At 42.5% G+C, this 27,948-nt stretch overlaps 1 protein-coding gene across 1 annotated transcript; it reads left to right on the forward strand.

Annotated features, from left to right (window-relative positions):
* The first annotated feature begins 1,926 nt into the window (after positions 1-1,926).
* Positions 1,927-27,574, forward strand: SLC9A4 (solute carrier family 9 member A4). The gene is made up of 12 exons (XM_083437772.1): positions 1,927-2,724; positions 3,931-4,394; positions 6,967-7,226; positions 9,610-9,827; positions 11,514-11,716; positions 11,971-12,057; positions 13,502-13,572; positions 14,877-15,038; positions 18,914-19,010; positions 20,914-21,045; positions 23,945-24,026; positions 27,063-27,574. Exons 1-12 carry the CDS (start codon positions 2,478-2,480, stop codon positions 27,437-27,439), a joined length of 2,400 nt encoding a protein of 799 aa, XP_083293898.1. The 5' UTR covers positions 1,927-2,477; the 3' UTR covers positions 27,440-27,574.
* Positions 27,575-27,948: the final 374 nt, after the last annotated feature.

Consider the following 27,948-nt stretch of genomic DNA (forward strand, 5'->3'; position numbering starts at 1 on the left):
TTTGCTTCCCCTTCTCTTCTCTTGATGAGCATTTTATGAACAGTCCTGAAGTACAGAGAAGACAGGATTATAAGCAAGGAAATGCAATAGGAGCAGTTGGAAAATGGGATGTGCTGTAAGGTTTCCTGAAATTAAGTTGACCATGTAAATTTACAGGCTGTTTTCACATAAGGTAAATTCTCCCATGTTGTGAATATTGCTTTCTTGCAGGAAATTTCATTGACCCTGGTGTGCATGGTCACATAGCGAAGCGTTGAGCACATGGTGTTGTACGTATATTGTGGAAATCTGGCACTAACTGGGGTACACAATGTAACAGAAACTTTGCTTAGTCCTTTTCCGAAACTACCATTGAACTGATGAATGCACATGAGAGGAATTCACCCTGCACATTCAAATATACTCACTCTGAATTCAAATATGTCAATTGTGTCCAGATTTATTTCATTATTATCCTACCTTTCTTCCAGGGAGAACAACACAGCTATCCCTCACCTGCAGTTTTATTTTTTATTTTTTTAAAAACACCTTGTGAAGTAGGTCAATCAGAGAGATATGGTGACTGGTCTAAAGGCAGCTAGTGGGATTCATAGTTGAGTCAGGACTTGAACGTCAATCTCCCAGGTCCCAGTTCCACATGTTAACCATGACACTGGATCTTTAGAGTTATTTCACAGGTATGAAAGTAAGGGAATGTTCATGAAGCATGGGACACATGATCAGAGGCAGAGCTAACTGCTCCGGCACCTGGAGTGGCACACATGCTGTGCACCCAGGGGTGGGGTTAATATATATATGCATAAATGTTTGTAGTAAGTCTGATTTCACGTATAATGGATCTGTATTTTTGATTTGATTGAATAGAAGTGCATTAAGTTATTTCTAATAAGATTTGGCTTGAATTGTTATTAGTGAATATCAATATACGTCTCAAGGCTTTGAGATTAGACCACTGAAATTGCCTGGAGAACTACAGTGCTACCTCGGGTTACATACACTTCAGGTTACATACGCTTCAGGTTACAGACTCCGCTAACCCAGAAATAGTACCTTGGGTTAAGAACTTTGCTTCAGGATGAGAACAGAAATCGTGCTGTGGCAGTGCAGCGGCAGCAGGAGGCCCCATTAGCTAAAGTGGTGCTTCAGGTTAAGAACAGTTTCAGGTTAAGAACAGACCTCCAGAATGAATTAGGTACTTAACCCAAGGTACCACTGTACTTTGGGAGTGTGCTACCTGCAAGCCCCAGTAAAAGGGCCCCATCAGGGGTGAACAGCGGCCTCTTGATGACTTGGACTGCCAGGGCGAAACAGGTGCAAAACGCCAGCACCCTGTCTACAACTTCATTAACATCCATCTACAACTCCACTAGCATCTCTCGGTATTGTGAACAACACCGAACTTACCTTTTGTTGGTATCTTCATGAACTTACCTAAAAAGATAAAGAAAACAAAAGACTGAGTTAAGCAGTCCATTGAAATCAGACATTGAAAGTTCATCTTAGACTGGGTAGTTCGCAAGTTTCTGTGGCTTTGCACAAGGTTTTGTATTTTTCTCAGAAGATTGATAAAGAATGTATAATTATTTTGGTAATTATTGTGTGTATATTAGTCGCCAACGTGTTGATGAGTCGGGGGTGGGGCTAGCCGCCTGCAGGGGCAAAGCGAGCATCACAGGGGGGCTGGGTGGCGATGTCACCCCCCTCAGGGATGACACCTGGGGTGGCACACACCCACCGCACCCCCTTTCCTCCGCCAGTGCACATGATTGTTGTTTCCACTGTGTCACTGCATGGTTAAACCTCAGCTCTGTGTTTGAGACTCATCAGTGTGCAGTAAAGCTAATACGACAGCAGATAACTGTGCGTCAGTAGAGACACTGCAATATTGATTTCAGTACCTGGCTAGTTGCTACAGGTAACCTGCTCCTCACATACAGTCATAATCTCACCTTGCTGAGTTTTACAGGGTTGGGCACCTGGCATCAAAGGCTGGCTTCAGTTCTGGCTAGCAACCACTAGATGTCTCTAGCATAGTAGCTGACACAGTTACATATGAGAACTCGTTTTCTACAAGGTCATAAATGTTTCAGCTCAGGTAAGAAGAGGAGGAGGACAACCTGTGGAGCAGTCTTGTGTCTTCTGGTTCCCCGGGTCTGAGTGAGTCCATCACACCAGCTCATTACCTTCTCAACTGACGAAAAGCTGTGTTACTTTCCTCGCAAATGGAGTGAGAGACTACAGTTGCCAGCAGCGGGTTGCAGAAGTTTGAAAAGTCCTGGGCTTTACAGGTGAACCTTACTTTCCAGTCAACATCTGAAGAAGATTGTTAATTTCTGGACTAGTAAAGCATCTAGACATGACATAGGTATATTGGTGGAGCCGACTGAAGCATCCAGGATTAAAATGGGCATTTAATAAATGTCCAATATAGTTGCCACACACTTTTTCAAACAGGAGACAGAGTTTTGCTCCTCGCCATGGGGATTCAGAGATTTGTGTGCCTGAGCTGGCTGGTATTTCTCTCAGTCCCAGAGAGTTCTGTTGCCACGCTGTATTTGAAATTGCCTCACAGGAATTTGAGCTCGTTGAAGGAGGCTGACCCATTTGACACTACAGAATCGGGGCGAGACGAGAGGTTGCATGTTTTCACTGTGGATTATGAATACGTCCAAATACCCTATGAGGTCACCCTTTGGATACTCCTGGCTTCCCTTGCGAAAATAGGTGAGTGAAAATTCCTTTGGGAATTCCAGATGGGAGCTTAATTTTGGACGTGGTGATTCGTTTATTGCAAATAAGTCTCTGGCAACAGGTTTTGCTATTGTTTTTAAACTTGTCATGTGGGCACTGCAAAAAAGAAAAGAAAAAAGATGTGTTAATGCAGAGCATCCAACTTACAATATAAGCCTCTGGGGAGCTCCTTTACTATATTTTCTACAAATAGAGAAGCAATCCAGCAATAAAATTACCATCAAAATCACACATGAAATTTGTCGTCAAGCAAACAACTGAGGTGCTTGCAAACAGGAGCTTATCACTGCAAATGCAACATTTAGATGGAACAAATGAGTTGTTGGCAACAGGTTTTTAGATTTAAACTCATTGGATTTCTCTTCAGAAAGCATGAATTAAGTGGGAGGGGGATGCAGACTTGCATTTTGATGCGAACAACCTTGTGTGGATGCTGTGGAAAGGCTTCGTGCATGAGGAGCACTGTTGCTACCATAAACAGAGATTCGGTAGCATCCTTAGTGAGATGGGTTTGGTCACTGACATCCACAGTGTTTATTCCTGGTGATGTGTGATGGTGCTGGGAACTGATACATTTGTTGTTTTAAGTGGATGAATCTGTTGTGCTTATACCCCAGCCTGAGATCAGTTTCAATGAAGCAGGCTTTAGAAATACTTTGAACAAATAAAACAAGCACTTCTAAATTCCACAGATGCCAGTGAGCGAGTTCAGCGAGTGCTTAAATTTGACTTGACTCCGTTGAAACAATTCTCAGCATTGTAACACATTTTGGTTGCTCAGAAATGGTGAAGGCTTTGCACTTAGTCAATATATGGGATGAGGAACAGCTAGCACTGAAGGATTTCTTTTTCACACTTTTAACTTTATTGTTGTGTTTTGTTTTGTAAATATTTTTTATTTTATTTAAGCATCGATGGAAGGAAGTCATATTTTAGTTTAAAATTTGTTATAAGTGTAAGTCAATGTGGTGGGTGGGAAAGTGGGGATATGTTTGGTTTGATCTGTGAATTTTTTTTGATATTTCTGTGTTGTTATTATTTTACTCTTCTTTTTTCTGTATTTTTTGTATTTTTTTGGTATTTGGAAAATTAATAATTTTTTATTAAAAAATGATTTTTTAAAAACAACATCACTGTTGTGATTATTTCCCTGTTGTTGTTGTTTTATTCTTATTCAAGGATTCCATCTCTACCATAAACTGCCGCACTTTATGCCAGAAAGCTGCCTGCACATTGCCATGGGAGTCTTGGTTGGCGGGATTATTTTTGCCACTGATCATAAATCCCCCCCAGTCATGACCACAAGCATTTATTTCCTGTACCTGCTCCCGCCCATTATCCTGGAGGGAGGCTATTTTATGCCTACTCGTCCCTTTTTCGAAAACTTTGGGTCCATTCTCTGGTGGTCTTCCATGGGTTCTCTCATCAACACCTTCGGCATTGGAGTCTCGCTTTACGGGATCTGCCGGATCACAGCCTTCGGCCTTGAGGACGTCCACCTACTTGACAGCCTGCTGTTTGGCAGCATAATCTCGGCTGTGGATCCTACAGCTGTCTTGGCCGTGTTTGAGGAGATGTCTGTAAACGAGCAGCTTTACATGATGATCTTCGGAGAGTCTTTGCTGAACGATGGGATCACTGTGGTAAGTACATTGCAACGCTTGTAGAAATGGGAAATTTGGGGGGGGGGGGCGGGAGGCTACATAATTTTATTTTAATGAGTTTATCCTGCCGTTCCTCTAAGGCGGTCAGGGAAGAAGGGGTGTGTCAGATGCTGTTGTGGTTGCTCGAGAGTAACCAAGCAGGACTCCGACCTGTTTTTTACAGATTTTATTTTGGTACAAGTGAAGAGCGTCATAAGTTCATGTTTGGCTCAGTTGCTAGCAGAATCCGGGAGTGGTCTGTTCTTGTACCTCCCCCAACATAAAAGTTTCGTCACCCCAGCCTTTTCTGCCCCTCCCTGCGCCTCAAACTACTGCGCATGATGGGCGACAGCAAGGGCATGCCTCCCTCCTCTCCGGCTTGCTCAAGCGCGGTGTTAAGGCTCTTTCTAGCATCCCCTGGTCCTTGCAGCTCTTCTCCACTGGAGGCTTTCCTCTTCGGCAGAAGAGGAACTGCTTGGCAAGATTTTCGGATGCTCCCTGTAACACAATTCCCCCTCTATCTCTCACCTCTGCGCCGATGGCAGTTCCCTGACAGGGTGCCAAATCATGGGGGCCGAGCTCTTCACCCACTCTGCTACAAGCTACAAGCTGCTACAGGCTGGCAGTGGCCATCATGGAAAGACAACAAGATGCTTCCTCCTGGCCCAAGCTGTAGCCTCTCAGGACAAGTGTCGGCTCACCCTGAGCTTGGCGGTAGTGGCACTGCCAGGGGAAATAGGGACATTCCAGGATCAAATCAGAAGCTGGGATCCTTTCATAATTCCGGAACTGTCCCTGGAAAATCAGGACATTTGAAGGGTATTTTATTCATTCATTCATTTATTGATTGATTTTATATACCACCCTATACCTGGAGGTCTCAGGGCGTTTCACAGGAAAGATCACAACATATAAAACCAAAATAAGAATAATAACCCAATAACACCCCCCCCCCCAAAGAGCCACATTTTAAAAAGGTATAGGATGTCCATCAGGTCAACCAAAGACCTGGTTAAAAAGGAATGTTTTTGCCTGGTGCCTAAAGGTGTACAGTGGTACCTCGGGTTAAGTACTTAATTTGTTCTGGAGGTCCGTTCTTAACTTGAAACTGTTCTTAACCTGAAGCACCACTTTAGCTAATGGGGCCTCCTGCTGCTGCCGCACCGATGGAGCACGGTTTCTGTTCTCATCCTGAAGCAAAGTTCTTAACCTGAAGCACTATTTCTGGGTTAGCGAAGTCTGTAACCTGAAGAGTATGTAACCCAAGGTACCACTGTATAATGAAGGTGCCAGGCGAACTTCCTTGGGGAGAGCATTCCATAGATGGGGAGCCACTGCAGAGAAGGCCCGTTCTTGCATTGTCACCCTCTCGAGGAGGGGGCACACGAAGGAGGGCCTCAGAAGATGATCTGGGTCCGGGTAGGTTCATATGGAAAGAGGCAGTCCTTGAGGGTATGAGTTTGCCTGGCCACATTGTGTGATGGTCAGTGCCTCTGCGGTTTGTTCCAAATTCACTGTGAATGAGGGTGCCTAGGCCTCTGCACACCATGCATTTAATGCACCCCCCCCCAAGAATCCTGGAAATTTATGAAGAAATCAAAAAGATGTTTAAAATATCTTTCAGTAAAAAACCAGAGGCATTCCTTTAGGTATAATCACAAACAATATTCCCGACAATCAAAGGAAAGTATTCCTTTATGCAACGACAGCTGCCAGGATGCTTATAGCAAAAAATTGGAAAGGGAGAAAAATTCCACCAATGAAAGAATGACAAATTAAATATTGTGAATATATAAATCTGGCAAGACTCACAGCTTTCATAAGGGAACAATCAGACCAGAAATTATTAAAAGAATGGGGATGTGCTAAAGAATATATGAAAAAACATTGTTCTGGAGTAAGCATATCAGTATGTAATGAATGATGCCTTACAGGATTAAAGAAAAAGAAAAATGGTGTAAAAAAGTACAAAGATGGAAGTAATCTACATTAGACACAACAATACACTAGGAGTAAAATTTTTGAGGTCTTAGAACAAAGGAAGGAAGTCAATATGTGTATATGTATGTAATGACTAGATTAGAAGGATGATAATAATAATAATTTATTATTTGTACCCCGCCCATCTGGCTGGGTTTCCCCAGCCGCTCTGGGCGGCTTCCATAAAAACAGAAAATACAGTAAAATATCACAGATTAAAAACTGATATGGTTTTATTTGTAGATTTATGCTTTTTTGTTTTCTTCTTTCTTCTTTTTTCTTTTTTGTATGTTCTGTTTTTCTTTCTTGTTTGTATAGTATTATTTTGGATTCAATGTTTGTAACTTTTGTTATGATTTTGCATTGAAAATAAAAATATTAAAAAAAAAAAGAATCCTGGGAACTTTAGTTTGTTTAAGGTGCTGGGAATTGGGGTTCTGTGTGGGTGTAAATGACAGTTCCCAGGATTCTTGGGGGGGTGAGGAGGAGTTTGCTTTAAGTGGGTTTGAATGTGTGGTATGTACAGCTGACGATGGTAATATTCATCTTTGAATAACCATATGAACCTGTTTTGCTTTGTTTCCCTACTCAGGTCTTATACAACATCCTCATTGACTTTACCCGCATGCATAAATATGAAGAGATTGAACCTGTGGACATTCTGGCTGGATTTGCTCGCTTTTTTGTCGTGAGTCTCGGCGGGCTGCTCTTCGGCGTTGCCTTTGGGTTTGTGGCAGCCTTCATGACTCGCTTCACGCAGAACATTTCTGCCATCGAACCTCTCCTGGTCTTCATGTTCAGCTATCTGTCATACTTAGCTGCAGAAACACTGTACATTTCTGGCATCTTGGCGTAAGTACAGCAGCAAGTTCTGTTTATTTCTACACCAGCCACCATTGGCTCAAAACGATTCCCATCTCCCATCTTTTATACTCTTAGCTAATTGACTCAAGTGATAAGAAACAGTGTTCAAATAACAAGGGTGCTTAAGGAAGTATGCAATAAGCAATATAAACAGCAGTTCTGCTATAATTTTTTGCTGGTATTTAAGAGCAATGAGCTCAGCACATCATACTGCTTTATATGTTTGCTAAGTGCTGTAGATGTTAAGGCTAGTACACTTCTGGGGCATATTTTCAAAATGGGTTGATTTTTATTGCCAATGTAGATTTAATTTGGCACTCCATGAACCCAAGTTACCGTAAACAATTTTTTGAAATGCTGCGGACTACTTAAGAGTATTTTGAATTGCACATTCAAAGATGGACCTGCAACAAATAGTTCAGGTTTTTAACCAACCTGCCATTAGGGTTGCAGAAAACATTTCAATTTTGTTTACTTTTTAATGTGAAAATGCAGTTTATTGATTTTTTTTTAAATTAACTTTCTTTTGTATTTTAACAAACATCTCATATCAATAACATACATGTTACAAATCTTCATCCCCTTTCCTTCCGGGCTTTCCCCAGCTCCCATTTCTGGTTTGTTACCCCCTTATCATATACTGCTGTTTCAATCAATCCACCATATCGTTTCTTCTTTATTTTAAATGTCCTATATATAAAAAAGTGTGTATGTTTATTTAAATCCTACCATCAAATCCAACTTGATTGGATCAAGTTAGATAAGGAGGAAATAACAGAACTGGAAGGACATGACAATAGGTTTGGATGGCATGCCTACCTATGGTATGGAAAAGCAAAAATACCTAAAGGGCTTCATAACCATATAATAAGGAAATTATTGTTTAAAGTGTGGGGGGAAATATAAAGAACTATTAGAAGCTAAGGCACTTTGGTCGTTATCACCTATTGATGCACTATTACTTAAAACACTGGAAAGAAAGGGAGAATGGCCAACATATAGAGAACTATTGGTAGAATAGGAGGGGAAACTAAAACTGAAAGAATATGAAGAAATTAAAGAACATCTTCAAAGCTGGTTGCACCACAGACAACTAAAGGATGTTTTTAAAGAGGACAATAAAAGAGGTTTTTCATACTCGGTTTCCAAATTCCAAAAGAAAGTGATAGAAGAAAACTCTAAATTGTTAAAAAAGGCATATAATATCCCTTTGGAATGGGAAACCAAGGATGAAGAAGTAAAGTCAGTGATGATAAAATGGGCACAATATATAGGTCACAATATACAATTTGAAAATTGGATAAAATTGATAAAAGTACCAGTAAATTTGAAATTTACGGATTGTATATTGTTGAGAGAGAATTATATGTAGATGATGTATAGATGGTATGTATCACTGGTCAAACTAGCAAAAATGTACAAAAATGAACAGAAGAAGTGTTGGAGGTGTGAAGCTGAAGGTACTTTTTATCATATGTGGTGGAATTGTAAAAATGTAAAAACATATTGGGATTTGCAGTTTATTGAACTAAGGCACAGACTGAAACATAATTGTATCCTAGCAGGAGAAAACGAATGAATGTTTATTATCATGGCCAAACAGCCAGCATACTAAAACCAGAATTAGGGGGAAATATGCATTAAAATGACATATTAGGGGAAATTGCCTGCAAAAATGTATAGATTGGTCAAACGTTTATACAAAAATGTGGGGTTTGGGGGGGGCGGTGTCGTACTAAAATGCTGACAAATTCTTGTGAGAAATTGTTGCAGACGTTTCGAGAAGTGACTTTAAGGTCAGAAATAGGAAAATGTTTGAGTACTGGAACCGACAGGTCTGTCCATCTTGATGTGCCGCGCCTTCCTTTCAGGTGCTATAAGCTGTAATTAGCTAAAGCAGGGCTGTAAAAGCCACATCCAGGGACGCGGGTGGCGCTGTGGGTTAAACCACAGAGCCTAGGACTTGCCGATCAGAAGGTCGGTGGTTCGAATCCCCGTGACGGGGTGAGCTCCTGTTACTTGGTCCCTGCTCCTGCCAACCTAGCAGTTCAAAAGCACATCAAAGTGCAAGTAGATAAATAGGTACCGCTCTGGTGGGAAGGTAAACGGTGTCTCCGTGCGCTGCTCTGGTTCGCCAGAAGTGGCTTAGTCATGCTGGCCACATGACCCGGAAGCTGTATGCCGGCTCCCTTGGCCAATAAAGCGAGATGAGCGCCGCAACCCCAGAGTTGGTCACGACTGGACCTAATGGTCAGGGGCCCCTTTTCCTTTAAAAGCCATAATCATCCCTTCAATGGGAAAGATGTTTTCTTTCTTTTTTACCTTTGCTGTTTCCAACGGCTCATTCTTCCTTCCCTTTGTGAGCCAACAGGATAACGGCATGCGCTGTGACCATGAAGAAATACGTGGAGGCCAACGTTTCCCAGAATTCCTACACGACGATAAAATACTTCATGAAAATGCTGAGCAGCGTCAGTGAGACCCTGATCTTTGTGTTCATGGGAGTGTCTACGGTCAGGCGGAACCATGAGTGGAACTGGGCTTTTGTTTGCTTCACGCTGGTCTTCTGTGTGGTTTGGCGGGTGCTAAGTAAGAAACAAATGCTTTAATAATCGAACTAAACCAGGTGGATGAAAGGCCTTGCGTCACTGAAAGCATCGTTCAGTGCAGAGAAAGGCTAGGAAGTTCAGAGCTGACTGGTATAACCAGTTTAGCAAAGACTGTTCCGCAGGTGTGTTGTGTTCGACGGGTCAGGTCACTTCATACAAAACTGAACTTTGCTGAGAGAAAGAATTACCTATAGAAGAGCAACCCTGGACATATTGTTGAAGGAAATTATACCACAAGTATAATTACTTTTCATCGTCATTCAGGCAACCATTTGCATATAAGCCACTTACTGATAAATTTTTAAAAAAAATCTTAGCAATTTTGACATTTTTTAAAAGCACTTCCAGGGAGGCTGGGTAGGATCATATTTACTTGTTTATATCCTACCTTTATATCCAACCTTAATTAGCATTAAAAAATGTCTAATTCCGGCAGTATAGGTGGTTTAGAAGGTTGTGTTTCTCCCTCACAAGATAAAATGGTGATCATCTGTTGATGATAACAGGCCTTTTCATCTTTTATTTGAATATGTTAAGGATGGAAGGAGTGAGATTGCATGTGCCATCCCTGCTCCTCCCCTCCACACACTTATTTGGAAATTCAGAACAGAGCCTGTGGGTGTACAGTTGCATGGATATCTAGGGAACCCTGAAGCAGAAGGATTTGCAGTTGTACACCAAAACACCCCCCCAGTGGCGTAGCGTGGGGGTGCAGGGGGGGCCGGGTGCAACATCTGGGGGGCGCGCGCTCGCACTCGCAGCTCTCTGAGTGCTAAAATCCATGGGTTAGGGGGCGCATATTACTTGCCTTGCCCCGGGTGCTGACAACCCACGCTACGCCACTGCACCCCCCCCCCTGATCTCCAAACAAACACATAGAGGTCAGGATAGAAGACCATATGGCCTCATTTCCCCAGGAGGACAGTGTGCGTCAACATCTCCCCATTGTTCTAAAAATGTGCAGGAAGACTGTCATGTTTTTCCATTTTTGGTAACTACTTTTTCAGAACCCCCCTCCCCATTTCTTTCTTCTCCATGCTTAATACAATTTTATATCATCTCAATATCAGGGTTGTTGAAGTGATGATCTCTTGTTAATTCTTTTAGAGATTTATTTTCCACTGTTTATAAATAAAACGGCCAATCTCTCAATATAGGAGGAGAACTACATGCCAGTCTACACATGTAAATACCTGTACTGTACATGTAAATGCTGGTTGTGTATGCATTCCATACTGATTTATCCTCAATCTCCAATCATGATGCTCAGTGTTCTTCAAGATCCCTAGCTATCTCACGGGACTACAATTCTCAGAGTATGCGATGTGTGTGGATTTAATCGGGTGCAAGTTTATGTATCAGTCTTCCCCAGTGCGGTGGCTCCCAGATGTTGTTGCATCATTCAAGACAGTGCTAGCAAGGGCTGGTGGGAGTTGTAGTCCATCAACATCTGGAGAGCTCTACATTGGTGGAGGCTGTTATTGACAATATTATAGAGATGTTTTGAACATGGACTTCCTACATTTCAGCTGTTACAATGCAATAGAACACACTGTGGTTTGGGGGTGGCCTGTATGAAAGCACAAGTTTGCATCCTAGTTTGGTGGAAGTTTCCATTCCGTTACTTCTCTTTGTTAGTTTTGATTTTTTCTTCTTCATTCCTTAGGTGTGCTTTTCTTGTTCTGCATCATCAACAAGTTCCGGACTCACAGATTCACTCTTAAAGATCAACTCATTATCATCTACAGTGGCGTGCGAGGGGCCAGCACTTTCTCCCTGGCATTCTTGCTCTCTGCATCTCTCTTTCCTAGAAAGAAGATGTTTATAACGTCTACTATTGTGGTTACATATTTCACTGTCTTCATCCAGGTAAGAAGATGAGTTACCTGCCATATCATGGTATTAGTGCTGACAGGGCTGTCTCTAAGGAGGTGTGGAGCTTGGGCCAAATCAAACTGTGTTGAGACCTTCACTTCCTCATCCCCCTGTCTCTTCCAGATGGGAAGAGAGGTGCTGTCCAATTTGGCAGTCTCAGTTCAATGAAGATTAAGCACACTTCACAATTTCATGGGGAAATGAATATTGTATCAAAAGTTAACTTACTTTCTTTGTTCCAAATGAAGGGGATCACCATTAGACCACTTGTCAAGTACCTGGACGTTAAGAAGACCAATAAAAAGGAGTCTGTCAATGAGGAAATTCACATACGAGTAAGATGAAGTTTTAAATTTATTTTAAAATTTATAATTTTAATTGAATGTCAGAGAACTATTTGTCCATGGTCTATTCTGTCTGGCAGTAGGTTTCCAGAGTCCTAGGCAGAGATATTTCACATTGCCTCCTTCCAATTGATCCTTTTAAAATGGGAGATTCTTGGGTAGTATTACTCAGAGTAAACCTGCTGAATTTAATTGACCTTACTTAGTCGTGTTGCTTGATTCCAATGGGTCTACTCTGATTGAAACTTAGTTGATTATCACCTCAGGATTCAAACCTGGGAGCCTGCATGCTGTCTAAGCATGTGTTCTGCTACTGTTATAAGCCTTCCACCTTAAAATGTGTTGGACCTTAATAAACTGGGGAAGAGTCATAGCTCAGGTGTGAAGCATGCAGAAGGTCACAGGTTCAATCCCAATTTCCAAGTAGGGCTGTGGTTTGTGTTAAAGCTGCAGTCCTATGCATGGGATTAAGTTCCATTGAGCCCCATGTTAGGGATGGGACTTCAGTGCTATTCAATTCACATTAATAGGCAAATCTACCTAATTTTCAGTTTCTGAAACCAGCTATGAACTGAAACATAGCCACCTTCTGAAATTTCCACTTCTCCCAATTTTGGAATGCAATTATCCAGCCAAGCAATGTGCACAAGAATGAATGTTTTAGAGTCAACATGCACTAAAATGCATGTAGTGGTGAAAATAAATTTAAAAAGCAAAGATGCATTATAGCTGGGCAATTTGCTTTGTAAAAGTGTGTATAGTAATCAAATTCTCAAACAAAATACGTATGGGAGGAGAAATTAGCACTCAAATGGTGGTGAATTTTCACAATGACTTCTTAAAGAAAACACTTGTAAACAGATGTTGAAATGTGGAGAGCTGGAGTTAAGACTGGAAAACTGAGAGAAACTGAAATCGACATATTCACGCATCCTTGCTCCTATGTAAATACATATACCTAGCTATGACATTGGATAGATATAGGAAGTGGAATTATTTTTATCGCCACCTGGGACAATTAGAATCAGTCTTCTGACATCTTCTGTCAGGATGGCATAACTTGATGCTTGAAGAATCCTGCCTTTGGGCAGAAGAACTTTCTGGAAATGCTATTCTTAATGCTGGTGCTGTGTTAGTTCTGTGCCATAGTTCAGTGGTAAGCACCTGTTTTGAATGCAGAATTCCCTAGGTTAAATCCTTGGCCTCTCAAGGAAGGGCCGAGATGTTCCCTGACTGAAACCCAGGAGAACCACTTCCAGTCAGTGTGGACAGTACAGAGCTTAGATGAGCCAATGGTCTGGCTCAGTTTTTTTGTATTCTAGATTATGGCTGTTCAAAATTGTGTTGTCATCTTCTTTGTACGTGAACATTGTTACAGCAGCAATGGCTTTAAAATGTTGTTCACACCTTTCTCCAACTTCCTGTGTGTCTGCAGCTGATGGACCATTTAAAGGCGGGAATTGAAGATATATGTGGACAATGGAGTCATTATCAACTGAGAGACAAGTAAGATTGTGTCTGCCACGGTCAGGTAAAAGAAAATAACTGAAAGTGTTACTCTAATAATAGTAAAATGGACCAGACTGAAAATACTCTATGGTTGTTGACTTCCACTTCTTTGTGTTCTCTTTGGCTTCGCTCTATAAGTCTGAGAGCCAGGTGTTTTACTTACTTCTCATTGAATTTATTACAGTCATACCTCATGTTATGTCTGCTTCATGTTACGTTCTTTCAGGTTATGTCCCGCGGTGACCCAGAAGTACCGGAAAGGGTTACTTCCGGGTTTTGCCGCTCGCGCATGCGCAGAAGCGCAAAATGACATCGTGCGCATGTGCAGAAGCAGCGAATCGCAACCTGTGCATGTGCAGATGCACTGCTGTGGGCTGCGCTCTTTTCATGTTGTGAATGGGCCTCCAGAATGGATCCCGTTCGGAACCAGAGATACCACTGTACTGAGGTGCTGCGTTTAGCCCTATTCACACAACCAGTGCACAACTGGGTCCCCTGCTTCTGGCTTGCATGTGTTCATCTGAGCTTTTTTTGTTTAAAAGAGGAAATGGGGACTGGGGATAAAAATACCACATACATCAGTGGTAGCATGGTGAATTCAGAAATGTTAAGAAAAGTGTGTGTGGCACAGGCGCAAAATGTATGTGAGTGTGTCCCTTGCAAATCCCATCCATCATTTATAGGCTTTTTCCAGAGCACCTTCAGTACATCACATCTTGACCATTTGCTTATGGTTTAGTGGTGTATTTGCCAAGATAGCAAATGGTAGCAGTGGCGCAAACAGATTAAGTGTGCATAGCATTGCAACCTCAGTCTCTCTGTTCCCTGCTAAAAGAAAAGGGTAAGCAATGCTGATTGGAGCTAAGGCAGCCTGTATTTACCACTATTGGGTTGCTCTTCCTCCAAATTGTCCATTATTTACATAAACTTTTTATTTTTATTGGTACCTTTTGAAATGCTGATGGACACAACAGACTCAAATGAACAGATCATTTAGAACTTTGCTGTGGCACATTATGACTTTAAGCAGAGCTATTACTCTTACGCCTTATTAGAAAACTCCCTTTTTACAAAGCAAATCAGAATTTCCCTTTGCAGCCATGAATGTGTTTAGGTGCCTTCACCCTCTTTCTCCCATTACTGTAACTTGTCCTTATCTTATCAAGGAACTACAACTCTTTGCTGTTTGATGTCTGGTGCTTAAGAAGCTCAGAAAGACGCCTTAGGCCTGTCCATTATTTAATTCTTGAGTGATGATCGAAATAATGTTTTGTTGTTGTTGTTGCTGTTGCTCTTACCAGATTTAAGAAATTTGACAACAGAGTCCTCAAGAAGATTTTGTTACACAAACACCAACCAAAATCCAGCATTGTCTCCTTGTACAAGAAACTGGAAATAAAACAAGTCATTGAGATGGTAGAGCGTGGAGAGATGAAGCCACCTTCTTCCAAATCATCTTCTTTGTGAGTATCTTCAGATAAGTGGGATATGGATGCATACTTGAAAAAAAGGATTGAGAGTAAGTTAGTTGCACTAAAGCCCCACTAAAATTAATGTGAAAAGTCTTAGACGACTAACTTAAGCACTGCTGATTTCAATGAGACCTGAGGGCAACTTATTTTCTTTGGATCCAAACTCATTACTTTGTGATTCTGTGATACATATAAAATGCAGCTGAGATTAGGTAGGAGCCAGATTTGATTTTGTCCAATCACCCCTTGATGTATGGTGGCTTCCTGTTTATATTACTATCCTGTGTTAAGGAATAAATACAAATAACAAAACCTGATATTTTGGACTACAATTCCCATGAGCCCCATGTCAACTGGAGCTGATGGGAGTTGTAGTCCAAAACACCTGGAAGGAACCAGGTGGGTGAAGTCTAACTTACAAGATCCTGGAATTCAATCACAGTAAGAGTAGAAGATTAGGAGAAAGTTACAGCCTGCTTTTAAAGAAACCAAGGATATTACCTCTGAAGCCATTTTTCTCTGTGCGACTATAATACCTGCACTAACCTTACTATTTAAATACAAAATGTAATAAACAAGCAAAGGCTCTCAATAAAATAAACATTTTATTGAGTGGTTAACAGGTCTCCTTTGCTTTACCTAAAAACAGATTTGTATCATAAGCTGTGCAGCACTGAAGCGCAAATGTAAAAGGAAGTGGGTTTATTAAACAGAAAGTTTCCTGCTTCTCCCTGAAGCAGATATGCATTTACCATTATCAAGTTGCTTGGTTAATAGCTAACTTCATGAAAAGAGTTTTCCATTTTTATATTTGAGTTCTAGATGTATGACCAATTGCTTTCATAATGTTTGTGGAGTTGCTCATTGTTCACCTGAAACTAAGGTTATTTTAATTGAAACATCTAGAGAACTAGATTAGCTAACCATTTACACACAATTATTTCTTCTACGCACAAGTAGTCCTTACTCTGGACTAAGCCTGGAACAGATTTGCAGCGATATAGTTAACTAGACAATCCTGACCGTATTCTACAGCATTTCCCAAGGTCGTGACAGTTAGAAGAAGTGTCAGTGACAATAATTGCTATGGGGTGTATCCAGCGCTTTGTGGTTGTTGTAAAAATGAGGCGTCGAAACTCGTATCTTGATAAAAGTGCTGTGGGTGCCAGCACGAAAAAGAAAAGAAGAGGCTATTGTGCTGCGCACCAGGGATCACAACACAAAAAACACTGAATGTATCTGTGATCTCTTATTTTACAGTGTACATTATAAAGGAATTTGAGCTCAAGGACAGTTAGAACTGCTCTTGCTGTACAGAGATGTCATGATATGTGAACTGTCCCCTAGAGTAGAGCTGTTTTTGCATGGTGGTGCATCTCTAAGAACTGGGTACCTGTCTCTGCAAGTGATAGCTGTCGTGATTCAGCTCCAGTTACATTTGGGGAGTTTTCCAAGATTTGTTGACTGGTGATCTTGGCACATCTGTGCAAGTATCATATGACTTGAAAGTGCACAAGACTCAAACTAAGCCAACAGGGGAGAAAGGTGGGCTATAAAAGAAACAGACAAAAGATATTAACATAAAGTCAATATCGCAATGTGTTCTGAGACTTGCAGTGATTTGCTTTCATCCAACTGCTCTCACATAAGAAACTGGCCACATGACTCAAAGGCGTTGCCACCACATTTTGGAGAAAATAGGGATAGGGTGGTCAGAATGACAAGGGAACTTAAACCAGCATTAAGGAATAAGCTGTTACAGTGGTACCTTGGTTCTCAAACTTAATCCATTCCGGAAGTCCGTTCCAAAACCAAAGCCTTCCAAAACCAAGGCGCGCTTTCCCATAGAAAGTAATGCAAAATGGATTAATCCATTCCAAACTTTTAAAAACAACCCCTAAAACAGCAATTTAACATGAATTTTACTATCTAACGAGACCATCGGTCCACAAAATGAAAGCAATAAATAATGTACAGTGGTACCTTGGGTTACAAACGCTTTGGCTTATGCGTTTTCAGGTTGTGGACTACGGGAAACTTGGAAGTACCGGAAAGGGTTACTTCCGGGTTTCGCCGCTCGCACATGCGCAGAAGCACCAAATTGCGTTACGCACGTGTGCAGATGCAGCACCGCAGGTTACGAATGTTGTGGGTTACGGATGTGCCTCCATCGTGGATTACGTCCGCAACCCAAGGTTCCACTGTACTGCAGTCACACAACCAATCAATCAGTTGCTGAACTGGGTTCCACACAGTCACCAAAACAAAAAGAGAGAGCTGCAAAAACTGAAGCACAAAATAGACACTCAAAACGGAAGTGTGGCACTCAAAATGGAGCACATTTGGCTTCCGAAAAAGGTTCGCAAACCGGAACACTTACTTCTAGGTTTGCAGTGTTTGGGTTCCAAGTTGTTTGAGTACCAAGCCGTTTGAGAACCAAGGTACCACTGTACTAGGTTCAGGGTGAAGCAATTTCCAAGAGCAGCAGCAACAACAACAACAACCTCCTTTCCTTCCTTGTCCCCAGCCTTGGAATGCTGGTTGGTATGTGTGCATTCCAATGCAATGGCATGAGCCAGAAAAAAACAAACAGAAAAATGGGGTTGGCATGCAGAGATGATTGCTGCAATGACATGTGATCTCCAGTATGCAGATGGTTACTGCAGCTTCCAGACAGTTGAAGCGACATGAGAAGAGTTCTGTAGAGACTGACCCCATCATGATTTTAAAGATAGGAATATACAGGAGGTTGCTTAATACTGAGTCAGACCTGCTGGTCCATCAAGCTAAGCATGACCTACCTGGACCGGCAGCAGATCACCAGGGTTTCAGGCCGGGGATGGCTACCTGTCATGGATGCTTTAGCTGAGATTCCTGCTTTGCAGGGGGTTGGACTAGATGACCCTTGGGCCCCTTCCAGTTCTACAGTTCTTTGATTCTGTACTTAGCTAGTGGTGTCAGGGATTAAACCGGGGACTTTCTGCTTGCAAAGTTTATCTTTTACTCCTCAGCTACCGCCCAGTGGCTTACAGACAATCTGTAAATGTCCTTGTGATAAGATCCTTGGTAGCTCCCAGAATGGGAGAAGCACCCTTTTCCTGGAGACACCCTAGGATCTGAATCTGAATTCCTAAAAGAACTGGAAGATGCTTTTATTTGGATTAGCTCCTAACAGGCACAGCCACACAGCTATGGGGTAGTTGGAATTCTAGTAAGTGGTACCTCAGGTTATGAACTTAATTCGTTCTGGAGATCCGTTCTTAACCCAGAACCATTCTTAACTTGAGGTGCGCTTTCGTAATGGGGCCTCCTGCTGATGCCGCGTGATTTCTGTTCTCATCCTGGGGCAAAGTTCACAACCCGAGGTACTACTTCCGGGTTAGCAGAGTTTGTAACCTGAAGTGTTTGTAACCCAAGGTACCACTGTATTATGTTTTATAGTTTTGAAGATTTTTTTTTAATTGAATAAGTTCAACTAACTTTAGTCCTTCATTACTCAACTTCCGTCAGTTTTCGACAAAGCGACGCTTTCTATGTAGGTCAAAGACTAGAGATTTTATGTGGATTTCTTAACTTTTCTTTTTTACAATTGTTTTAACTTGCTTTCCTTTTGGACTTGCGGATTGAAACGCCAAAGGCAATAAAATAATGTGAATGTACGCTTACTCATTCATGCGCACATTCACACTACAAAGAGATGGCTTGCTTCTTTGATTTATGAGTGATCCTTTGCTACCCCTTTTTGGCAAAACAGCCCGAGCGTAACTAATACATGCCAATATTAGTGTGTACATACAACCACTATGCAGGAGTAACCGTTGGCCCTTTGACTTAGTCATTCTAATGTTTGCTTTCCTTCTCTGCAGGAGGTTTAGAAATCGAAGGATGCAGAGACTTTCGCCTGCAGAGGTGGATTCCATACAGAATATACTGGCTCACAACCTGTATCAAGTGAGGCAAAGGGTCCGTTTCCCTTTCTGGCAGCGTGCTTCATATCTATAGAACAAAAGATCATGTTTGCACAGTCTCTGAAGCCTTAGCAACGGTCAGCGAGAGCAGAAATGTTAGCGTTACTGGTTGCAGCTGAGCCACGGGACAACATTATGGAAAATATAGATTCAAACCCACAGTTAATACATAGTTAAACAGTGGAATTCTCTACTTCAGGATGCAGTGATGGTCTCCAATGTGGATGGCTTTAAAAGGGGATTAGACAAATTCACAGAAGGTTAGATACAGTGGCTTAGTATCTATGATAGCCACGTTGCTGGAAATCACAAGTGGAGGGGAAACGGTTGCACTCAGGTTTTAATTTTTGGCTTTCCATAGGCATCTGGTTGGCCGCTATGAGAACAGGAATGCTATTTGGGCCTTTGGCCTGATCCTGCACCCATCTTCTTAGGCTAAGGTGATGGTGTTTCCTGCAAACTCGATATCGGCACTCACTGGGCTGTTTCCCCAAAACACAAAAGAAAAGAAACCCCCATCCTTTCCTTTGCGAATATTCGCTTTTGATTGCCATCTACGCTGCCAGATAGCAAGAGACTCCCGAGACTGGCACCAGGGGGCAGACATCCCTTGCTTTAACAACGCAAATAGTAAAAGTGTCTCTCTGGTTGTTTCTAAACAAGGGGGTAATCGTCTTAATCTGTCGCAGCACAAGCCAGCAAAGGCTCTTGTGGCACTCTGTAGACTAGCAAATTTATTATAGCAAAAGCTTCCATGGACTAAAGACTATCTTTGCAAAACAATTTCCAGAGGGATAGTTGCAGTAGTCTGTTGTGGCAAAACAGCAAGGAATCTTGTGACACCTTGAAGACAAACAGTTTTGTATTTTAATGTCATAAGCTTTCACGGATTAGTGGGCAATAATTCACGAAAGTATATGCCACCGTAAATACAGCACCACAAGATTCCATTGTTGCTTTATTAAATCTAGAGTTGCTTAATACTGTTGTTACATAACTGTAGCCCCTGTGGCAGGAGTGGGAAATCTCAGGCCTAGGGACCAAATCATAGAATCATAGAGTTGGATGGAACCCAAACTATGACCTTTCTGCCCAGCCCGCAAGACTCTTCTCCAATGATGGCCTTACCCCAGACCACAACCCTTCACTTGCCCTCCTCTGTTCCCCCCTCAAGTACTTTTGACTGGTTTGTGTCCTTGAGTATGGAGAGATTGCATGTAGTTCTCACTTCTGCATAGCTGGAATGCACTGTAAAAAAAAAAATCAGAGTCACATTTGTCATTCTAGTCACTTGTTGTTCTCTGTCCTCACCCACCACGGCCATGTAGGCCCCAAACATTTGTCCACAAGCAAAATTGTCTTCAGGCTAAAACATTGTTCCTACCCATGGCATACAGACTATGTAATAATAATAATAATAATAATAATAATAATAATAATTTGTACCCCACCCATCTGGCTGGGCTACCCCAGCCACTCTGGCGGCTTCCAACAAAGACCCAAAATACACTAAAATGTCACACATTAAAAACTTCACTGAATAGTGCTGCCTTCAGATGTCTTCTGAATGTCAGGTAGTTGTTTATCTCTTTGACATCTGATGGGAGGGCGTTCCACAGGGCGGGCGCCACTACCGAGAAGGCCCTCTGCCTGGTTCCCTGTAGCTTTGCTTCTCGCAATGAGGGAACCGCCAGAAGGCCCTTGGCGCTGGACCTCAGCCTCCGGGCAGAACGATGGGGGTGGAGATGCTCCTTCAAAAAATGTACATTGTTTGATCCATGTTGGTGGAAATGAAGGCAGGACAAAGTGCGTTGACTTGGGTCAAAACCCAAAAGTCACCTGCTCTCTCTAGAAAATCACACAGAAAGAATATTGAGTTGTGATTTGCTTGTTTTCAGACGCTGTCATACAACAGGTACAGCCTTGCCGCAGACGCAAATGAGGAGCAAGCCAAAGAAATCCTCATTCGTCGCCAGCAGAGCCTGAAGCAAACCGTGAGGAAAGGATACAGCCTTCCTTGGGGAGGGCAGGTACGTCTTACATAAGAGGTGGTATTGGTGTGGAATCGAGGTTTGCAAATAGCTGCATCCCAGACACTCTCTTCCTCCCTAAGAGTATCTATTGTTTTACAAAGGCGTGTACACAACAAACAGCAATAGCCATGTGCCACAGTCTCCATGTGGGTTAGACAGCCATAAGAAAAGAGTGTGAAAGCTAGAAACACAGCTGCTCAGGAAAGTAAAGCAGTAAAAAAGGTAGATGCCAAGTTTTGTTGTTTAAATAGAGATGTGAGCAGGTCCCAGTAGATAGTCCTCCTTGACATTTGCTTCCCCAAGCTGGAGGCATTGGTTATTGCCAAAAATCTATCTGCTGTATCTGATTTAGGATGGTCCAATTTGCTTCCTTTATTTGCAAGTAAAAAGGTATAGGGACCCCTGACTGTTAGGTCCAGTCGCGGATGACTCTGGGGTTGCGGCCTCATCTCGCTTTACTGGCTGAGGGAGCCAGCGTACATGTGTCCAGCATGACTAAGCCGCTTCTGGCAAACCAGAGCAGCACACGGAAACGCCATTTACCTTCCCGCCAGAGTGGTACCTATTTATCTACTTGCACTTTGACGTGCTTTCGAACTGCTAGGTTGGCAGGAGCAGGGACCGAGCAACGGGAGCTCACCCCGTCGCAGAGATTCGAACCACCAACCTTCTGATCGGCAAGCCCTAGGCCCTGTGGTGCAAGTATCTGCTTTAATTACAGGTTCCAAATATTTTGGCATTTGAGTACTTCACTCAGCCCAGTTTTACAGTGGGATGAGTAAACTAGAGCTGTGGTATAAATTACATATGACATGTATACATGCTTATTTTGCCCACAGTAATGCTGGCCAAATTTTTCAAGCATAACAAACAAAATGAGCATCAGTCTGAGTGAGCCTTAGGCTTGTAGACCCCTCCTTCCCTCCCTGCTAATGCATTCTGTAAGGGATTGAAACATCCACTCTCACTTTAAAATAAAAGCTGCAGTTTCCTGTTATGTTTGAGCCACGAAAACTGTGCTTTATTCTGATGCTGGTTTGTTAAAACAAGCCATGGCCGTCCCTGGGTCAGCTCAAACTACCAACCTTCTGATTAACAGCAAGACGCACTGGTCCATTGTGCCACTGGGACCTTCTCATTGTGCACATTCACCAGGCCACATGCACATAAGCTTTCCACAAAGAGGGAATTATGCACATTTCTTGGTCAATATGCATAATCTCCAGCAGACCTTGGGGAATGTCCATGTATCAATTGAATTTTATGAGTTCTCCAGTTATTATGCATAATCCCAAACAGGCCTTGGGGAATGTTTGTATCTCCACTTTATCTTGTACATCCTCCACCCATTATGTATAATTCCCCAAAGGGCCTAGGGCAATGTGCATATCTTGACTGCAATCTGTACATACTCCAGGCAATACAGTAGGCATGTTCTCAGGGCACTATGCATAGTTTCTAAGAAACACCCACACCCCTTTTTTGTTCACAAGAGTGTAATCTCTGCTCCCTGGGCTTTTTCCCACAGCCTATTCCCATATGGCCCACAGTATGGCTTCTCACTGATCAGCTAAGCAGCAGAAAATGGAGGGGGTGCTCCAAATAAAGTGGTTTTCTGCCCTCCAGCCATTTCACGACTCCCAGCTCTTCTTCATTTAGCTGAGCAGCATAAGGTGAACTGGAGGAACAGAAAAGTTAAAACCTCCCCACACCACCACACACACACAAGTTTAATAGTGGCAACATTGCAGTATCAAAAATATTATGTGAAATTTGCCTCTGATTCTGAAACAAAGTCCAGTTTTGAAACCTTAATGCTGTATCTGTGTAGTCCATTGGAATTTATTTAGAGGAAAAACCATCCTTGCCTGTAAAGTTGCCAGGACCAAGGTAAGATATTGTAGAGCCCTTTTGGGAAATGTTTAGGGTATTCAGTGTTCACTGGTTGTGAACTGCGACAAGGTACAATCATTTGCCATTCCTTAGGAAGCTTCTTCTCTACCCCTGCCTCTCTTCATGAAGATGCAACTTATAGAATTTCCACTTCTCAATCCTTTCATCTGCTATAGACAAGTTACTTCCCTTTCCTGTCTTCTCTTCTTGGAGGTCCCACTAATTATTTGCCCTGATTTCATCAACACCAGGGCTACATTCCAACCTCTGAAAAGCTACTTCCCACAGGAAGCATTATTCTAAAATATGTGATTCCAGTGGCGTAGCGTGGGTTGTCAGCACCCGGGGCAAGGCAAGTAATTTGCGCCCCCCGCTGCACTGTCCCTCCCCCAGATAGTCCCTCGCTCTCTCTCCGCACCGCACAGCATGCCTGGCACCCCCCCTCCACAGTGGGCGGTGACCCGGCGGCTCGGATCGGATTTGCACAGCCAGCACTGCAGTGAGAGAGAGTGAGTGAGCCAGGTAGGGGCAGAGAGCTGCGAGTGCGAGCGCCCCCCCCCCCGTTGTTGCGCCCGGTGCGGCCGGCCCCCCCTGCACCCCCCACGCTACGCCACTGTGTGATTCTATGTTTTGCACCACCTTGATATTTTATGCGCGTGGGCAGTATATAAATACTTCTATAGATAAAAACAACATAAATAAATTTGATAGCATAAAGAACTACCTTGCAAGGTTTAGAATGAGTTCCCTTTGTTAACTGCTGCCTTGTAAAGTGTGCTTTGAACTGATGCTCTAGATGTTTCAGGTTTGCTTAAGCTACTTTTTGAAGATTTTTTTCCCATTTACAATAGAGCAATACATTAATCACTCATTTCAAATGTAAACATCAATTCTCACTGACATGCTTTTTTCCAAGAATTACCAGAATTCAAATCTGTTGAAGGTATAACACACGACACACTGCACAATTGAATCACCTTGTCTCACACTTATTTGTCCATAGGCTGCCAGCAGAAGTATGCGTTACTTATCTTTACCCTTTGGTAACACACAAGCAACCAGAAGAGATGATGATGATCTAACAGGTAATTCTCTTTGATCAAAATAACATAGGGAAAATGCCAAATTGCTGCCAATTCACACTATTTATGAATTTGCAAATAGCTATAAAACACACATTCCCGCTAAGTGGAAGTTGGAACAAAAGATGGATGAAACGGTGTCCACCAGAATATTTGTTTTCCCTTGGAGAGACACACTCATCCTTTGCAATGACATTACTGTAAAGATATCACAAAGAATAGTAAACAGGACTGATTATTTTTTGACTTAGTCCTTTAACCAAACAAGATTGGAGATAGGAATGCCGGTGTTTGCAAAGGTGAGAAAAATGCAGAAAACAACAGCGCCTTGTGCAAAAAGGAAGCAGTTGGGCTGGGCTCAATTCTGTAGCAGGCATTCCCCTGGTGTTGTAGATGTCACTTGGGGTGGTCCAGTACTTTTTTGGGGGTGCGCAGCTGCAGACTCCTTATTCATTTATGGTAACTGTGGCCATTACTGTCATGGGGCAGTGTGTTTGACAGTGTCTAGTGCAAAACAAACAAAAACAAAACAGCAGTGGGCCGGGCTCAAAGCTAAGGCATGTCTTAGGGGACATTCTCCCAGTGGTGTGAATGTTTTATTTGTGGTGGCTCAGTGCTTATTTTGTAGTGCACAGCTACAGATCCCTGGGGTCATCATCCATTAATGTGCCTTGTGCAAAAACAAGACTTTTCATTCCCGAGAATAACGATGCATCTCAAAAGAAAAGTGTGCTAGTGGTTGAGAGTATGTGGGGTATTGCAATTAATATTTTATAGTAGTAGTAGTAGTAGTAGTAATATTAATAATAATAATAATAAATAATAATAATAATAATAATAATAATAATAATAATAATAATAATAAATTTATTGATACCTCGCCCATCTGGGCACTAAATTAGTCACTAAAAACTTCCTGATACAGTGGTACCTCGGGTTACAAATGCTTCAGGTTACATACGCTTCAGGTTGCAGACTCGGGTTCAGAACTTTGCTTCAGGATGAGAACAGAAATCGTGCTGCGGCAGCAGCAGGAGGCCCAATTAGCTAAAGTGGTGCTTCAGGTTAAGAACAGTTTCAGGTTAAGTACGGACCTCCGGAATGAATTCAGTACTTAACCCGAGATACCACTGTACAGGGCTGCCTTCAGGTGTCTTCCAAAAGTCAGATAGTTGTTTATTTCCTTGACATCTGATAGGAGGGCCACTACTGAGAAGGCCCTCTGCCTGGTTCCCTGTAACTTCACTTCTCATAGTGAGGGAACTGCCAGAAGGCCCTCGGCACTGGACCTCAGTGTCTGGGCTGAACGATGGAGGTGGAGACACTCCTGTAGGATCTAAGAAACTATTTAAGCCACATCCTGGCTCTTGCGCTATGTCTAAAAGTGTCTTCAGCCTTTTCTGACAAGAACCCACACATACACATCTTAAGGAACCAACTTTTTTTTTTTAGTCACATACGGACTGTATGGTTGCAGTGCTGGTGGTGTGGCCAACTTTAGAGTAGGCTGTGACACCATCTATAAGACTGTATCTAATATGCTCCCCCAATGAACTCATTTTTTAAATAATTAATGGTTCGAAGCATGATTTGGAAAAAGAGAGGTAAAAGTGTAAGTAGCCACAAATGCTTTCAAGCCCTAAAGCACCCAATGTGTGCCAAAGGGTCTGTGCTTCTTTATGGGTCTGTATTATGATCATATGATGCTGATGAAAGACTTGCCCTCTGCAACCTAAGGCTTATCGAAGGCCCCTGAAGCTAAAATTCTTTGGTCTTGGGTCTTTTAAACCCTGGTGCCCTGAAACCTATCCTATTTTTCGACACAGGATAATTAGACACTTGCCTAACTTGGATTTTTTAGTCTTGCATCATTTAGTTGTGCCAAAAATAGTGAGCAGAAATTGCAATATAAAAGAATATAGGTGGCAATGGAGCCATGTAAGCTGTGTAGCCATAGGAAAGGGGGTCGAAGATCTGGTGAACTAAAAGAAAAATGCTGAGGGGGTGTTGGTGAGATAATTTGGAGGAGAGAAGGATAAGCGAAGGCAGGGGCAGAAAGGGGAGCATGGCGGGTAAGTTGGGCTGACATTTCTCATAAAGTACATGCTCATAGGCAGTGCTTTTTTCTGGGGGAGTGCAGGGGTACACATATACCCCTAAACATTTTGTGAATCTTTGTACTTTTGTCCATTTACTGTATTTATTTTCCCCGATTTGAACTATAAAATTGTGATTTTGCTGAGTCAAAATGAGAGTACCCCTAAATATTTTTTTTAGAAAAAAGCACTGCTCATAGGAATGGGAATGGCATTAGAAAAATCAGGTGAAGAAGAGATCAAGTGGTCTAGAAACAGTTCTGGTTTTTGTACAGTGAATATGCTTTTCCCTAGTCATGAGGGCTATAGCCTTGCAGGTCTAAAACCCAGGCCTTGCCTTTGCATAATCTATGAAATGGCCATAATTCTCCAAATATTGACCTTGACCTACCCAGATTCGCAGAAGATGTACATCTCTAACAATTCAATCCTCTGCATGTTGGCTTAAGTCCCATTAGGTTCAATGAAATGTAATCCTCTTTTGGGGGGGGGGTGTAAAAAAAATGAGGCACAGGTACTTGTATCATGATAGAAGTGCTGTGAGTGTCAGCACAAAATGGCTGCCAGGAGAACAAGAGATTATGTACGGGTGAGAACCACCACAAAACAGCACTGCTTCTAGGGCATCAAAGAAGCGTTTCAGTTAAACACACTGTAAATTTAAACAGGGAAACCAGGTAGAGAAAAACGGGACTCCACAGCGCCTTCTGGTGGTACAATGTTATATCGCATATACAACGTATACAAATCGCTTTTTCTTTGCCAATCTAGCTGAGTCCTAGTTAAGCATGTATAGGATTGCAGTGCAAGCACAGCACGTTGAGCAAATGCCCTCAGAGAGAACAAGTTTCCATATGACGCTGTGTTATGTCCATTTATCAACAATCTCTTTGTGTCTGAAAGGAGAAGGAGACTGATATTATTCACTTGTTTCTGAATCCAGGGGAGTGTAGCAGCGACTCCGAGTCTGTGTTCATCAGGCTCCATTCAGAACCTCGGCCAGGGTCGCAGCGAAGAAAGTGGCAACAGCCGGAATCACTTCAGATGAAGCAGCTGCATTCAAGAGTCGAGCCAGCAGGTTTTACAGGTCAGAGAAGAAGAACAAATGAATGGGTTGAAAGCGCCAGAATACAAAGGCCACTGTTAGGGTCGAAACCTCAGCTTACTGCAGTGCTTGAAACCGATATTATTCAGGAACTTGAGTCAGAGGACGAAGGGAACAGGGCATCGATACCATCAGCGTCTTCTAACAAATGGACAGCAGAACCCAAAGGTGATTTTTGTGGGCGAAAAAGCCACTTTACTAGAAGAAAAGAGTGATTCTTCTTCTTCATGGAGCATAACTGCCGTTTGGGTAATGGTGTGATTTGTTTTGGAATTTGATTAAAAAACACACCCTCTGAACTCATCCTGATTCCAGCTTACGGATGGAAGAGGTCAATGCATAACAAAATGGTCTGGTCGGGGACAGAGGGTGGCGCTTGGGGGGGAATTGTCATCGTGCCATTCCTTGGTGTGTGGAGTACCTCAGGGTGCGATACTCTCCCCGATGCTTTTCAACATCTTTATGTGCCCCCTCGCCCAGCTTGTCCGGAGTTTTGGGCTGGGTTGCCATCAGTATGCCGATGACACCCAACTCTATCTGTTGATGGATGGCCATCCTGACTCGGCCCCAGACACACTGATCAGATGTTTGGAGGCTGTGGCTGGATGGCTACGTGGGAGCCAGTTGAAGCTAAATCCTTCGAAGACAGAGGTCCTGTGGCTGGGACGGGACGATATGGGATTGAAGGGGCAACTTCCATCTCTTGCGGGGGCGCAATTAGTGC

This window comes from Podarcis tiliguerta (assembly GCF_965153285.1).
Source record: "Podarcis tiliguerta genome assembly, chromosome: 4".
In the NCBI taxonomy this organism is placed as follows: domain Eukaryota; kingdom Metazoa; phylum Chordata; class Lepidosauria; order Squamata; family Lacertidae; genus Podarcis; species Podarcis tiliguerta.

What these genes read in the sequence shown, in the direction of transcription:
- SLC9A4 (XM_083437772.1), top strand. Translation starts at nt 2,478, where the DNA reads ATGGGGATTCAGAGATTTGTGTGCCTGAGCTGGCTGGTATTTCTCTCA. An exon ending in ATTTCACTGTCTTCATCCAG is followed by an intron (nt 11,717 to 11,970) that starts GTAAGAAGATGA and finishes TTCCAAATGAAG; the next exon opens with GGGATCACCATTAGACCACT. An exon ending in ATGAGGAAATTCACATACGA is followed by an intron (nt 12,058 to 13,501) that starts GTAAGATGAAGT and finishes GTGTGTCTGCAG; the next exon opens with CTGATGGACCATTTAAAGGC.